The sequence below is a fragment of the Vulpes lagopus genome, chromosome 13 (assembly GCF_018345385.1).
Source record: "Vulpes lagopus strain Blue_001 chromosome 13, ASM1834538v1, whole genome shotgun sequence".
Classification (NCBI taxonomy): domain Eukaryota; kingdom Metazoa; phylum Chordata; class Mammalia; order Carnivora; family Canidae; genus Vulpes; species Vulpes lagopus.
This window is the reverse complement of record NC_054836.1, coordinates 39,855,585-39,871,017: the sequence shown is the minus strand read 5'-3', so window position 1 is coordinate 39,871,017 and position 15,433 is coordinate 39,855,585. Positions and strand designations below refer to the sequence as shown.

The 15,433-nt window shown below is 37.8% G+C and overlaps 2 protein-coding genes across 4 annotated transcripts in view; one reads left to right on the top strand and one right to left on the bottom strand.

Moving 5' to 3' along the window:
• Positions 1–897: 897 nt before the first annotated feature.
• SKAP2 (src kinase associated phosphoprotein 2) overlaps positions 898–15,433 on the top strand; it is a 174,217-nt gene continuing 159,681 nt past the window's right edge. The window contains exons 1-3 of one of the 3 annotated variants that reach the window (XM_041727753.1): positions 898–1,189; positions 10,648–10,753; positions 11,339–11,364. In XM_041727753.1, coding sequence (XP_041583687.1) covers positions 1,123–1,189; positions 10,648–10,753; positions 11,339–11,364 — 199 coding nt within the window. In that variant the 5' untranslated portion in view covers positions 898–1,122. Of the gene's footprint in view, positions 1,190–1,318; positions 1,473–10,647; positions 10,754–11,338; positions 11,365–15,433 lie in introns of those variants that run through there. The other 2 variants (XM_041727752.1, XM_041727754.1) reach the window with 2 other exon arrangements.
• LOC121474690 lies at positions 1,503–8,337 on the bottom strand. Its single transcript, XM_041727755.1, has 4 exons — positions 7,419–8,337; positions 6,958–7,023; positions 5,988–6,072; positions 1,503–1,749 (listed from the first exon to the last, which is right to left on the bottom strand). Exons 1-4 carry the CDS (start codon positions 8,115–8,117, stop codon positions 1,745–1,747), a joined length of 855 nt encoding a protein of 284 aa, XP_041583689.1. The 5' UTR covers positions 8,118–8,337; the 3' UTR covers positions 1,503–1,744.

Below are 15,433 nucleotides of genomic sequence, written 5' to 3'. Positions count from 1 at the left end.
CATAGGAAGGGGAGGATGGAGATACACACACACACACACACACACACACACACAATTTATTCAGAATATACACATATATATAATACACATATACAGTATATAGAACACACACACACACACACACACACACACAATTTTAAAGGCACCAGGACGTGTCTTTTGGGTTTTAGAGAACATCTGTAATAAGATATAGGTAGAAGACATGCAATAAGTATTTGTGGAATAAACGGATCAGGTTGGAGTGAACACATTTCATAATTCCATTCTACTAATCACCAGCAATTTTCTTTTTGACGTTTAGAGATGGGACCGTAGTATCTATGTCTATTTAGCTTTAAAAAAAAAAAAAACTCAGAAAAGTATAGTGACTACAACTTCTCTACGTTCGTAGTGGGGGAACTCGCCCCAACAATAAGAACTCGGTAGAAGAGTAATCTGAGAGCCAATCAAATAGCTCTCTGGAGCAGCTCCAGGCCGGCTTCTCAGGGAAGACTGGCGGAAGACGGGACTTGGTTACTTCGCTGAGTCGGACAAAGAAGGCCATAATAGTTTGGGGTGGCCAAAAATTCCTCGTGGGTTACTGCGCACGGTGTTAAACGTCGGCGGGGCTGACCTTTGGCTAGAGGTCCCTTAATCGGAAAACTAAGGGGCACTACGGACACCTTAGTTTTTCGGGATCCGGGAGAAACACTCAGCAGTCCCGGGCGTGCCAGTAACCAAAATGGCGGCAAGGCGCTTCAGGCTCCAGGTCAGGTGACGCCGCCCGCGTCGGCTCCCTTCCCACAGCCGCTCCTCCCGCTTCCTGACGTAGACGTGGGCGCGGCCTCGGCTCCGAGGCTAGGAAAACCGTAGGATGCACATGCGCACTTGGGCCCCTCGGGCGCTGCGGGTCCCCTCCCAGCCCATCGCCCCGCCCCGATGCGCCGGGCGGGGCTGGGCCGAGAGTCCAGCGGCTGCGGGCTGGGGCTTCAGTGACTTCCTTGTTGCGAGCCCCGGCCCGGCAGTGTCCGGGCTCGTCCGTACCGGGACCGCTAGCCCGAGTCTAGGTCGCAGCCGCAACCCCAGCCCGCCGCTCCCCCGTTCAGCACAGGTCTTTGCCCCGCACGTCCCGCGCTCCCTAACATGCCCAACCCCAGCAGCACCTCCTCTCCCTACCCCCTCCCCGAGGAAATTAGGAACCTGTTGGCAGGTAAAGCGTGGGGAAGGGGGCGGGCATCGCTACCGGAGCGGGGGGGGGGGGCGGGGGACGGCGCGCCGGTGGGGACAGAAGCGGTCGGAGCCTCTGCCCTCCTTCCCACGCTCTCCCGTGTCTCGGGGCCAGTGGGAGCAGGGCTGGGAAGGGGACGGGGCGCCGAGGACGGGAGTGGGCGTGTGTCGAGAGGTGGTTCGAGGATGGCGGGGAAGCCCTGCTGGAGGGCCACGCTGACGGGGTCTGGACGAGTCTGTGCATCCCGAGGACGTCGTGTGCATGTGTGAGAGAGGGAGGGAGGGGAGAGGGGGTGATGATGGATGCGCGTTGGGATCGGGGAAGGAAGGGCTCAGAAGTCAAAGAAGTGGATCTTCGGTGGCCTGGCCAATGGAAGTGGAGGGTGTAAAGATGCACAAAGATGTCCGAGCTACAGGTGTTGGAGGTTGTGGGACGCACGTTTGGTCGTTTCTAAAAGTCTTCCCTTTTCTGAAACATCCATTGCGGTCCTATTTAAGACTTTCCAAGAGGGCCTAATTCTCAAATGGCCACTTGTCTTCACCCTGAGTAGCATATGAAAAAAAAAAAAAAAAAAAGGAAGTATGTGTTATGGTCCAACTTCCTGTGTCACACGATGAAAGAACTTCATCTTTGCACCCTCATCTTCCCCTTTTCAGTTCTAAGTGACCATTTATAGGAACTGACGTTGGGGAGTTAAAGATGCGGTTCTTCAAGGATATTACGAATGCACCACTAGTTCTTTACTAGGTCCCGAGATGTGTATTTCTGCACAGAGTAGAAAGTACACATTTTCAGTGCAGCACAGAACTAACCCATCCTGATGCTCTGGAACTCTTTCCATCATTCACTTTGTCATAGATAGGTACATCAGAATTCGGGAAACTGAATTTTGGTGGTTTTACTTTAGTTGTCTCTTAAGTATTTATCTTTAAATATTGGCCATGATTAAATCATGAAATCCAGCTGGATTAAAAGAGTTTCTTTTAGATGTCTATTCCACGTTGCTTATTTTGACTCTTAAAAATTAGTCTCGAAAATGTGACATTTTAAATAGTAAGTTGCTATTATAGATAGCAGTGTGAGACCAAGTTTCCTAATATGCTGTTTTGCTGGTTAGCATCATGAATAGGATCAAGAGAATTCAACCAGTAGTGTATGAACGCAGACCTAACGTTTGTCTGGACATGATTACAATTTGATGAGTGCATTTGTGGTGGGATAGTATTTTACTCTAAGAAGTGCTTATTGTCATTATTGGGTACCACTAAGAGAAATATAAGGAACGGTAAAGGCTGATTTAAGGCAGCTTTTATTCCATTATATGAGAGTTTCGCATGAATACTGATTTTGTTTTACTACCGTTAGCATTTTCATTGTTACTTTGCTGAAATTGCATGTTTAGAATACTATTTTAATAACCAGACCAGAGGAGTGTTTGTCATCACTCCAGAAGTAGATGGCACCACTTTCAGGATATACTAGTTAATGAATTTTTGAATTTAAGAAATAAAATACAGACCTCTGGGTGCACACCTTTAAGCTGTGAGAGCTCTAACAGCAGGCAGTTTGCTGTTTGGGTCCATAATCAGATTTTGGTAGATAGTATGACATGTAGGTTATGAAACCCCATATTTTCCTATTCCCATGGATCACAAATATTTCAAGTGGCTCTTATGTGTGTAATTTAGTTGAAAGCTTAGAATTACATAATATTTAAATTATCTACCAATGCTAATTTTCTATATACTTTAGTTATTTCTCTCTTTAGTCAGTTAATATGCGTGCATAATGTCTGAAGTGAGTGTTTTAAAAGCCTTTTTACTGATGTTTTCAATATCTCATATTAAATCATATTAAAACACATGAAGTATTAAAATATTAATTAGAAATTAATATTAAAACTTGGCTTACACTTTATTTTCAGAGGACAGTTTCAAGAGGTATGGATTTGAGGGACTATCTATACTTTTTAAAGAAACGAAACAAGCGAACCAATGTTTTTCAGTTCTCTTTTTTAACTTATTACTCAAAGAAAGTTGTTAACATTTTATGTTTGAATGTAATTAAAATCTTTTTAGAGGTAGGAAAGGTTTAAAGAATAAAGGTTCTCAGCTGCTTTTTCACATTTCCCATCCAGAAAATTCTGTTGGGATTGTGCATGATTATTTGTATAATTCCAATGTGTTGGATAATTAGTAGTACATGGTTAGACTTAAAATTATTAAAACTATAGAGGGAGAGCATTGGTTTGAATTTTAGAGATTGCTGGTTACCCAGTACTTTTCTTTGAAACTAGGGAGATACTGGTAGTGGTGGTAGTTAACAGTGGAGCAGTCTGAGAATGCTTGGCACTGTGCTAGAATTTCAAGGTAGAGAAGATAAGGAACTAAACTTTAAAGGCACTTAAAACCCTTGCCTGCAGAAAAAAAGGGCATAAAGTCAAAAGATAATACCTATCAAAATAACATTGCTCATACGGTTCCCTTTGTGTTTCATGTGCCTATTATCCAAATCATTGTATGTCAGATGTGTTAAATGTTTGACATTTCAACTGCTTGATAGAGATAGGTGCTCAATGTATTCTTATCAGTTTATATTATTTTCTTTCTCTTTATTTTTTTTTTCTGATGAGAGCAGTTTTAGGATTCCTTTGGTATTTGTTCCCCTCTCTGTCCTTCTCCTCTCAAACATTCTATTGAAATGCAAAAACCTACAGATACTATCATTCTTAACTTGCATTTAATGATACTCTTGAAAAAGTGGCTATATAGTTTTGACTATTAGTGATTTTTATTTCTGTGGAATCAGTATATTAAATCTTGAAAGCCTATACTCCTTATAAGTGTTGTATTATTCTTTTGTTACATTAATAGAAAAAAGGTTTATAGATTTTGTTAAAAGCAAATTTCAAACTGTCATATGCACTTCCATTAAAGTATGCACTTTTTTTTCTTCCATTGTTCTCTCCAATGGAAGAAGAGGTTTAGCCTGGATAATTGGAATCAATGGATAATTCCAAATCTTGTCCATTTAATCTTTCCCTACATCCAAATATTTTGACTAGGACTAACAGCAAGAATAACCTTGATTTATGTGAGTTTTTTTTCCTCCAGGCAGGCAAGAAAGTGAGAGGGACTAAAACCTTGGGCTCCCAACCCCCTTCATTTGTTTAATCACTCTTCTGAATATTGGAGTGTTAGTGGTTTGCAATCAGATATTCTCATTCATTTCTTTTAGGACATATTTGAAGGGAAAAGCTGTATGGGATGTAAATTTCTTTTTATTAAATTAGAAAGTAAACCCAGCAGTAATAGGAAAAAATACTGGTTGTCAGTACTCTGAAAAATGAAAACCAAATCAAACAAACAATAAACAAAGTGGCTATATGGTTTCTGCATGGTGACCTTGAGGTTTTTTCACAGGATAGTCTTGATTAGAAATATTGCATTTTTCCCTACTGGGGATTTCCAGAACATTTTTTTTTTTTAAACTTCACACATTAAAATCGATAATGCCTTTAGGGGCACAAGGTAAAGAATGCAGTTTAGTTGAAAGAGAGGGAGAATTTTTCCAATGCTGATAATAGTATGGTTTGATTTCCACCTTTCCTAAGTTCCATTTATAAGTTGGTCAACATTTTGGGTTTATTTTTCCTATGAGAATTACTTATGTTACATACAGTGTCCCATAATTTGCTTCTGGGGCATTGGCTGAGTATGTAAAGGGAAGAGTGCCACCTACTGAGTCACCAATAGTCACCTACTTCTTTAGTACCTGGATTTTCCTACAGAGCAGGAACAAGCCTGCCCCATTTTGGCAGTAATAACTAATGAGCATAAAATTGCTATAAGGACATTTGATCTCAAAGTGAAATCAGTCTATGATACCTCTAAGGTTTTCTCTTCTAGCAACAGGAATATGTGTTAGTAAATCAAGAGATCAAAAATGTATAATTTCTTGAATGGGTTGAATAACATAGATGAATTAAGGTGTGATTTTAAGAAAATTATGTGCCTATATTAAGTGTATGCTATCCTACTTTTTCTTGGGAGGGGATCTTTGGCTGGCTTGTTTTCCAGCATCACTTTCCATTGAAAGTATTTTCATCTCAGATTACTGAAGAAGGCTCTTGATAGTACAGTTTTTATAGTTACTCAACCCAAATCCTCACTGAGTTTCTTTAAAAAAAAAAAAAAAAAGAAATCTAAATATATTAAAAAATGAGAAGTGTATCAAAAATTTCCAATGGGTTTATCTCTACATTATCAGCATTTAAGTATTACTAGAAGGAAGATAGAAACAACAGCATAGGAAAAGCCTCTGGTGATTTGAAACACACTTCAGTTGTCTCTCATAAATTTAAGATTAAGTGTCATATATGGGTGATAAAAGTGGCATAGGCTAGTTTTTATATACTCATTATTCACTTAGTTTGTCTTTTTCAATTAAAGCCAAGTCTATCTTTTTCATTCCACTGAGTTTACATTTCTTTTTCAATCACATACTGAACACATTACAATAGATGCTACCTAACAGTGAATATAGTGTAAATCTCAGACTAATGTGTTACTCGCTGTGGTTTCTTTGAAAATGCGTGGCAAAAGATTTTGATTATTATAAGGTGTTATTTATCAAGAGCCATCTTTTAGAGGTAAAAGATGTTCATCTGTATTCTTCAGCAGCCCAGTTTTCTATCAAAATAAATCATTTAGCCTCCAAAGCCAATTTTGAAAATTTTGTCAGATGATTGGATTGTAAGACTCAGGGATGTTTTACTTACTGTACTGTGAGAACTCCTTGTGCTTGTTTATGTCTCTTCTTCCATGTTTGGAAAATCCACAGTTCAACCGTAACCTGTAAAAATGCTAGGTAATCAAGGGAAGACATTGATCAGAGAATCAATAACTTTTCACTTAGCCATTTTCCAACTTTGGGCATTGGCTCCATTGATCTACATATGCCCAGTCTAATTGATTTTTATGTTTTTTTTTTTTTTTTTTTTACCAGTAGTGTTTGGTCAGACTGTACCTTCCCCTTTAACAGAGAAGAAAAGCTTATTATTATTATTATTATTATTATTATTATTATTATTATTATTTCTGATGTCAGCTTAAAGTTTGGCTAAGATTCCTACCATATTAAGTCTGGTAATAGTACCTTAGTGACTACATAGTGAAACCGGGCCCCATTCATAAAGTAGAGAAGGATGTGGAATTAAGTAAGTAAAGCCATTTGCAGGTGAGGTGTAATTGGTTTTATACTTATGTTATTGATCTGGAGCTGAGCAAATCGTAGTGGATTCAGTCCAATTCTTGCCCCCCCCCCCCATACAATTCAGGCCATTACAGGGGCTGTGTGTGTGTGTGTGTGTGTGTATCTGCAGGCGTGCCATCTCAGGGTGGTATTAGAAGGAGGCAGAAGGCATCAGGTGTTACCTTTGTGACTTATTTACAGCCTCCCAGGAAGTCATATTCCAGGCTGCTTGCTGGTGAAGGATGGTGAAGGCAAGTGGCCAAACCTCAGCTTTCTTCAAAAGTGAGAACCTGTGTGCTGAGCTTTGAAAAGGTGGCAGTTTATTTTTTCATTTGCAAGAATTTAAAAACTTTGAACCTTGTGTGGTTTCAAGTTTTTCCCTGTGTGATCCATATGGACGGTGGTAGAAAGCAGTTAGCACTCCTGTGTGTGTGTGTGTGTGTGTGTGTGTGTATTAGATACCTGTCCTTGTGTGTATGTGTGTGTGTATTAGATACCTGTCCTAGCCCCTTGGACTGTAGGGGAAGGTGTGGGGGGTGGGCAGTTTTTCTGGAGATCCAGACCTACAGAAAAAACCAAAACAAAACAAAAAGGAAAATTAGAGTACCATTCGGTGGTTTGGTGTGTGCTGTGTTTGCCTCTTAGGGGTTGTGATGGCTTTTGAGAGGTTTCTGACTTAAACTGCTCGAAATTGCTGAGCCAAGACATGATGTCATCTTTTAATTTTGTTTTCAGACCTTACCAGTTAGCTACAGAGCAGTTGTACGTCTCATCCTCTCAGATCTTTACAGTTGTGCTGGGAGATAAGGTTTATTCTTGACAGTGTTAAGGTGTAAAAGGAGCAAAACCCACCACCACGTTTACAGCCCCCGGGAGAACTTTTCCCCCCCGGTGATGGTGACTGGGGGCAGAGGCTGACGGAGTTGCGGCCCGTCTGGGGCTGGTGCCCGGCGCTGACCTGCGGAGTGCGCGGCCGCGGGCGGGTGGTGGTGTGGGTCCGACCTGCCGCGTCGCGTCGGGGCTCCCGGGACCCTGCTTTCTCCGGCCGGTCCCCAAGCTTCGATGCATGCGTGCGTGAGCGGAGACCCCTCCCTCCGAGGAAGAGGAATTCCAGCCCGCCAGGCCGAGGGGCTAGGGAGGAGGCAGGCTGACCTTTTCTCGCAATCGAATTAGGCTGTTCCCCGAATTGCAGGCGGTCTGCAGCCGGGGAGATGTACGGAGGAAGCGAGGGGCACGACCCCAAGGGAAGGTAGAAGAGGGCTAACGCGCTCGCTAGCTTGTGGTGTGCAGGGCTGCTCCGAGCACAATAAAAAGCTTCAAATCTCTTTTCCAACCAGCCAGAGGAGCGCTTGATTCGTCCAGGACTTTTATTGCCCGCTTTTGAAATATTACCCTGGCTCTGAGCTACAAAGCCGCAGATCCAGTCCCATTTGTCTGGCGAGGGCGCTGCCCCAAACCCAGGGCTCCGGCTCACAGCTCCGATGACGGGAACCCTGGGGTTCAACACTCCCAAGTGTCCAGGGTTCGAGGACCACAGAGCGAAGGGTGCGTCTCCCAGGAAAGCCCCAGCAACTTCTCTGCGCTCGCCGGGTCTTGGCGCAGGGCGAGCGGGGTCCCTGCTTTGCGCAGGGTGGCGGCCCAAGGTCCCCTCGCACATCCAGGGGGTGTCCGGTGCCTGGGAGACACTGGTTTTGTTCAATTCGAAAATAAATGGGCACGATGTGGATTTTAAGAAATAATCCAGATTTCAAAAAACTTCAAAACCGACTGAACAAAAATTTCAGGAATCAATTCTGCTTTAAAGTTCTTATATGTTCAAAAGAGGGGAAAAAAAAAACCCACAAGAAAGCAGCAAAAACAGTTCTTACACTTTTCACGTCTCCTTAGGAAATAATTTATAGCCCCCCCCCCCCCGTTTATTAAATCTTTTTAGTTGCCTTATTCCCTTTCAGGGATTAGTTTAAGAATAAATACATCAGGACTGCTCAGAAAATATAGATCTTTTCCCTTGCTCCATCTCTGAATCTCCGCCCCCCCCCCAAACAAATAACACGATTCTTCTTGCAGTCTCACACTCTTGCAACAAGCATTTCCTTATTACAGAGCATGGGTCACAGTTTTAAAAATATTTTTTTGGAGCATTAGGAAGCCCTATGTAGAGCATTGCAGCTTTTTATGTTTTCTGAGTTTCTATAGAGCTGAAACGACCTTTTAAAGAAATAACTCTTGGGCTGTAATTCCTTCTGTTATTGCTTCCGGAGATAGAAAATAGATCCTGTTTGTTTAAATTTGGATTGTGTAATGAAAATGTAAAATAGGCAATTAAATACTTGTGGATAGGGGAATTAAAGACAAACACTGAGTGAAAGTAACATTAAGCAGACCATTCACCAATCATTGTGCCGGAGTCTCCCAAGTATTGAGTCCAGCTGGAAGAAAGAATCAGCAGTAGTGATGCTACTCCTTCCCTTATTCCACTTTCTTAGTAGATTTATTGTAACCATCTCAGAGAACCCAGTGATCTTTTCCATTTCAGCTGTGGTCTGAATGTCCCAAGGTTGCTCATTTCTCTGGGTACAAAATTTAAAGAGTTTAGAGGAGGTGCTTTTTTTTTTTTTTTAAAGTTTCTTTTTTTTTTTTTTTTGAACTCACTTTAGAAGTCTGAGTCTAATTTGGACTGGTTATGGATTATGCCTCTCTGCCCCCTTCTTCAAAATATAGCTGGCTCAAGGGAAGAGAAGCTGTGGCATTTTGCTTTCATTTCGTTTTGATGCTTACTTAACAGTCATTAATGGACTTTAAAACAGAAAGCTATTTAAAAAAATTATTCCAAGATTAAATTTTAATTCTTTCACTTGTCATATTGATTTAGTGAAAAATTACCTTTATACATTTATTATGACTGTATGGGATAACAGTTTTATTGCCTATTGGATAAAGATACTATTATAATCAAGAATTTAAAATCAATTACAACATTCTATCTCAAATACTAGGTTTTAAATTGTTAATTGTAAGTACAATTGAAAGACTGTTCTAATGCTTTGAATTAATTACATATACTATTATCATATGCTTTGGTACCATCTTTTTATCAGTGTGTTAGGAGTCAAAGTAGTTAAATAAAAAGAAAGTAAAACATACATATGTTTCTTTAATATGAAATATGGATGGTTTACAGTCATAACTACTTTAAAATTTTTTATGGTATCCTTTATATTAGATATCTCAAAGTAAGATTTGAACTTCAGAATATGGAATTAATTTAAAGTTGCACAATGATTCATGAACAATATGAATGGAGCTATTATAAAATCAAACGAGTAAGGACTAGTTGGAATTTTGTACTAGAGAGAACTACAAAGCAGAATAATTTACAAATTTACTAAATTAAAAAAAAAGAGGCCTTGTGGAAATGTTATATGAAGCCATGGAAATCTTATTGTATTATATAGTCGTGGTTACTATATTTTTAAATAGTTGACGAATCTATTTTTGCTACTTCTTTCTTTATTTAAAGAAATATTTCCAGGTGGTAATACCAAGGCAGGAAGAAGAACACACAAAGCCACACCGCAGATTGTCTTTTTTTTTATTTGAAGGTGGTAGGTCAGAATGGGTGGGGCAATAGGAAGGAGGAGGGTTTGATTTGGGAATCTTGGCTAGAAGAGATTTATTTTTTCCTTGAAAACATTAACTATTACATACACCTGAAAATGGATTACACTGGGAAAAACAGGTCCTTGCCAGAGACATTAGCTTATATTGATATAATATTGTGAATGACCCGTTCATACAGGAGCTTACAAAATACTGTAAAATGATAGTAACACATGCATAAAAGCTCTGTGCTTGCTTTTATATGAAAGAATTTGTTTTATGGGCACCATAGTTTATTAAAACTTGTGTGCTTCTCCCTGGTTTAATGATGCCAAACATCCAAATAGCATTTGCTGTGCTAAGCATAAGTAGAGCATACAAATTTTATTAGCTAAGTGGTGAACAGATTTATCCAACTTAGTATTTGAAACATATTTCAACTGTTATGCTTGGGATTGATAAATAACTGTAACAAATTGTACAGATATTAACACTTATGGGTAGAAACAATCATTGTCCTATTTGTCTTCACAAAAAATGATTCTTTCCTATAATTTGTATTCTATTTCTTATATTTCATGGTTTAGATGTTGAAACATTTGTGGCAGACACACTGAGAGGGGAAAATTTATCCAAGAAAGCAAAGGAAAAAAGAGAATCCCTTATTAAGAAGATAAAAGATGTAAAGTCTATGTAAGTCACTTACTTGCTGTTTTATTACTTATTTCTTACTTAGAAGGAACTTTGTAGTTAACATTTTAATAAAGAATAATCATGGAATTACCTTTTTTATGTCCTAATTTAATTGGTGTTAATTTTTTTAAGGACAAAAAATATGTCCTTTATAATAAGTTTTTAAAACCGACATGCTTATCATATTATCCTTTTTTGGTGAAGGTTCTTGATTATATATTTTTCCTAAGCATTCTAACAAAATCCAACTGTTTATTTTGATTATTTGAGAATATATTTGGTTTAAATAATAGGATAAAGGTAAGTTGAAAATCTTAGTATAAATACCTCTAGATATGGAAATGAGTAAATGTAAGGTGTATCGTGGCTATTAAAGATTTTGATTTTAAGAATACTTTAAGACTAAATCCATAAGCCTTTTGGAATTGTCATTTCAAGATAAGAAGTACTTTTTTCTCTAAATGTGTATTTATAATAGATTATAATATAGATTTTAAAATAGTTTTGAATTATTGCAAACAAATAGACTTTGTTTTGATTTGTCAACCCTCATTTAAGATAGAATATTCTTGCTTTATTTTCCAGCTATCTTCAGGAATTTCAAGACAAAGGTAAATTTTCAAGTTTGTCAAACTTGAAGTTTTTTTTCCTTGTGGAGATGTTCAATAGGGTAATCTAAAACATACTGAAATTTGATAGTTGGGATCAAAATTTAAATTTCCATATTGTATACTTAGACTTTCAAGATGAGAGTGCTAGCTCCCCCTGCTGAGAAAAAAATTAAAAAGCATATCCAGAATCTACTCTGCACAATCTCCTGATGCAGAAATATTAGGTATTTAAACATTTTTAGGTGTTTTAATGTTTACAAGTGGCAGAAATTTTTAAAGAAAAGTATATACTTGCCATTCATTACACGTGGAATAATTTGGTAAAGCAGAGATGAGATACCATGCTAACATTACTCAACACATACCTATAGATGTGATGGGATCAGGAGGGCCTTGTGGCTGGGGGCTCATAGGGAATGTTTTTAAAGGATAATTGCCTTTTAAAAAGTATCAATTAAAAAAAATAATAAAAAGTATCAATTTTTGTTAAAAAACATGAGTAAATTCTTTTTCAAATGCTGATTTTTATTATTGTGATTCTTTTGATATGAGTCCATGTATGCTATAGAAATTTTTAGAGAAGGGAGTTCAATGTAATTTTTTCAAAACATGTGAGAGTGCTGGTAACCTGATGGACTTCTTGTAGATTTGGAGGATAATTATTTAGTTGATTGAAAAACCAAATGTGCATAGAAGTTCCTACTTTTTCATGTCTTTGGTTCTATAAGGGAAACTGAGCATGGCCCTTACTTCCACGATGCTAATTCGCAGGTCGTGACCTGAAGCTTGTGGATGCTGGTATGAGGGTCACAACATGAGGTCAGCTAACCTATGTGGAGTTAGGATCTGGGTTTGGGGAAAAATAGCATGGCATCTTCTAACTGGGTTTAATAGATATCACAGAGTAATTCCTATCTCTGCCTGCTGATAAGTAAGAGAGTAATGACAGTTTCCATAAACCAAGTACTTAACCAGACAAACCTAAATCCAAATAGGTAAAAGGAAACCATAGTTTCTTTTCACGTTAAATCATCAAGATCCTTGTGACTGGAGGGAATGAGAAAATATTTTTTTCATATCAAATTTGTAAAACTATTAAATAAAGAGAAGAGGAGGAAACTCCTCTTCGCACAAATACCTACTTCTTTGTACTCCACAACCAATACTCAACTGTGGGTTTAATCATACTGCATTTTGCTTAATTTAATACAGAAATAATGGATTTATGGATTCTTATTATAACTTTCATACAGTATACTATTTATAGAGGAATACTAGATTTCAGGTTCTGTCTTAAAAGGCATATTCTGTTCCAGTGATTATTTATCAAAACTCATTGTGACTTAATTTTTTGTACATTAAAAAATTTTAAGCTAAGAAAGCATGATAAGTCATTGTATAATTGTATATGATTCAATAACAATGGAAACTTTGCCTTTGATATTCTGGTTTAGGACTTGTTCAGATGTGTAGATATTAAAATTATATTGCTGAGATAGTCTTTGTCTCTAAAGGGAATGGAAATTTATATAGTATTAGATAGAAAGTGAAAAATGAGCCTAGAATAAGAGTTGAAATAGCACAGAAATCAGATTCCCCATAACCATCTTTCCCTGATAAGTCATTTGTAGTTCATTACTCCTGTATTGACTTAACTAATCACCAAGAGTGCCTGCTTAAAAGTAAGCCTGTGGATAAATTAGGTGTATACCTTGGAAAATATGAGAAGTGAAGTAATTTTATGCCATTATACTCTCAAAGTATATTCAGCTTTGTCCTAAAAAAATTATTCCTGTAGTTAGGAGTAGCAATGCTAGTACAGACTTAATAGTTGCAAAATAATTATTCAAGACACGTCTTTTTTTTTTTTTTTAAATAGCAGATTAGTGATTATCAGATCCCTGCATTGAGTGGGTTCATCTAAATATGTTTCAATAGTGCTGGTTTTCTTTTTTTCCTTACATTTTCTCTTTAGGGTTTTAGGTTGTCTTTATCCAGGGAGACCTGGGCAGAATTTCTTTTGGCTGTTTTCCTGCTCTTTCTCTCTCTTTTTCTCCCTTTCTCTTAGGTCAATATGGGGTCACAATGAAGTAAAAAGAGGATATTTTCTTCCATTTTATTTTTATATTCCTATTTATCTCACCTGTTTTGTCTTTTTAATGTGGCAGTTCAATACCATTTTAATATCATTAATGGAAGAAAAAAGGACCAGGTGAACAGTTCTTAAATAAAATGAATTAATTCAGTTATTCATTTTTAATTAGTGAATTATTAGTTTATTTAATGTACATGGATGTTTATTATCCTTCCTTACTCCTCTATGTATCTCCTCCCTCCTCTTACAGTGTAGGTACTTTATCCTGAGATTTAACAATACAGAATTTATAGTTTAATGTTTTTCATTCTTAAAACTAGTTGAATTGATACAGTTGTTGAAACAGTGAGCTGCATAGGTCTTAGAGGATTTTAAAAAAGTATTATTATTATTATTTTTTTTGGTTAGAATAGTTTGCACTTGTAGAAACTTATTTTATTACAGTGCCTCCTAGGTATTGAAGCTTGTTCAATTAAGTTAATTTTCTATTTGCTGTTTATATTCATTTTCAGCTGTTGTCTGAAAAGTTCCCATTTCATTTCTTTAATTTATTAAGGAATCTTGATTGTATCTCCTTCTATACTCAAGTCTAGATTCTCCATTGAGGTCTGATAAATTGTGACTTTAGAATACATTATTAGTTGATTTTCTAAGTTCCTTAATTGTACTTGTATATAAGAAAGATTTGAATCTAAGCAACTAGAACCCATCTTGCTTAGACTGGTCTCTGTTACTTATTTGTAAGTTTGCCTATTCTATCTAGAATAGAGAGCTCTTTCTTTCTTTCTTTTTTTTTTAAAGATTTATTTATTTGAGAGAGAGTGTGCTCGCTTGGGGAAGGTCAGAGGGAGAAGGAGAAGGAATCTTTTTTTTAAGACTTTATTTATTTAGAGTGGGTGGGGGCAGAAGCAGAGGGAGAGAGAAAATCTCAGGCAGACTCCATGCTGAGCATGGAGCACAACTGAGGGCCTGATCTCATGACCTTGAGATCATGACCTGAGCCAAAATCAAGAGTCAGATGCTTAACCAGCTGAGCTACCCAGGTGTCCCAGAGAGAGCTTCTCATATCCTTCAGCTATTGTACATAATGGGGTAACTATCCCTAGTTTCCTGTTCTTAGTTGCAATATAGGATAATAGTATAGAGTGTACTCCTGAATGTAGGCTTCATGCACTAATTATGCTACTTTCAGAATTATTTTGGAATGGAATTATGATTATTTTAGAATTTGTTCCTGTCTTGTGACATAGTCCTAAGACCCTTAAATGTGACCTGAAGTAATTATTTTTTATTTTATTTTATTTTATTTATTTTTTTAAAGATTTTATTCATTTATTATGAGAGAGACAGAGAGAGAGGCAGAGACACAGGCAGAGGGAGAAGCAGGCTCCATGCAGGGAGCCCAATGTGGGCCTCAATCCAGGGACTCCAGGGTCACACCCTGGGTCAAAGGCAGACGCTTAACTGCTGAGACACCCAGGCATCCTGTAATTATTTTTTATTTTTATTTTTTTTAATTTTTTATTTATTTATGATAGTCACAGAGAGAGAGAGAGAGAGGCAGAGGCATAGGCAGAGGGAGAAGCAGGCTCCACGCACCGGGAGCCCGATGTGGGATTCGATCCCCAGTCTCCAGGATTGCGCCCTGGGCCAAAGGCAGGCGCCAAACCGCTGCGCCACCCAGGGATCCCTGTAATTATTTTTTAAATGAAAATATATTACTAATTGAGTAAAGACTGTTATTGACTGAGTATATGACAGAATTTTCTAATATATATTAGGTATATGATAAAAAAGTTTACTTGTATCTTGCCCTTATATTAGTCTTTTTTTCCTCCAGTGATAATTTAGATATGATTAATTTCTTTATAGAATGATTAAGATAATGTGAAAATCCTATCTATGCATGACACATGTCTACTGACATTCAGTAAATATTATATTAATGTGTATTCTCAGGTTCAATTCAATTTC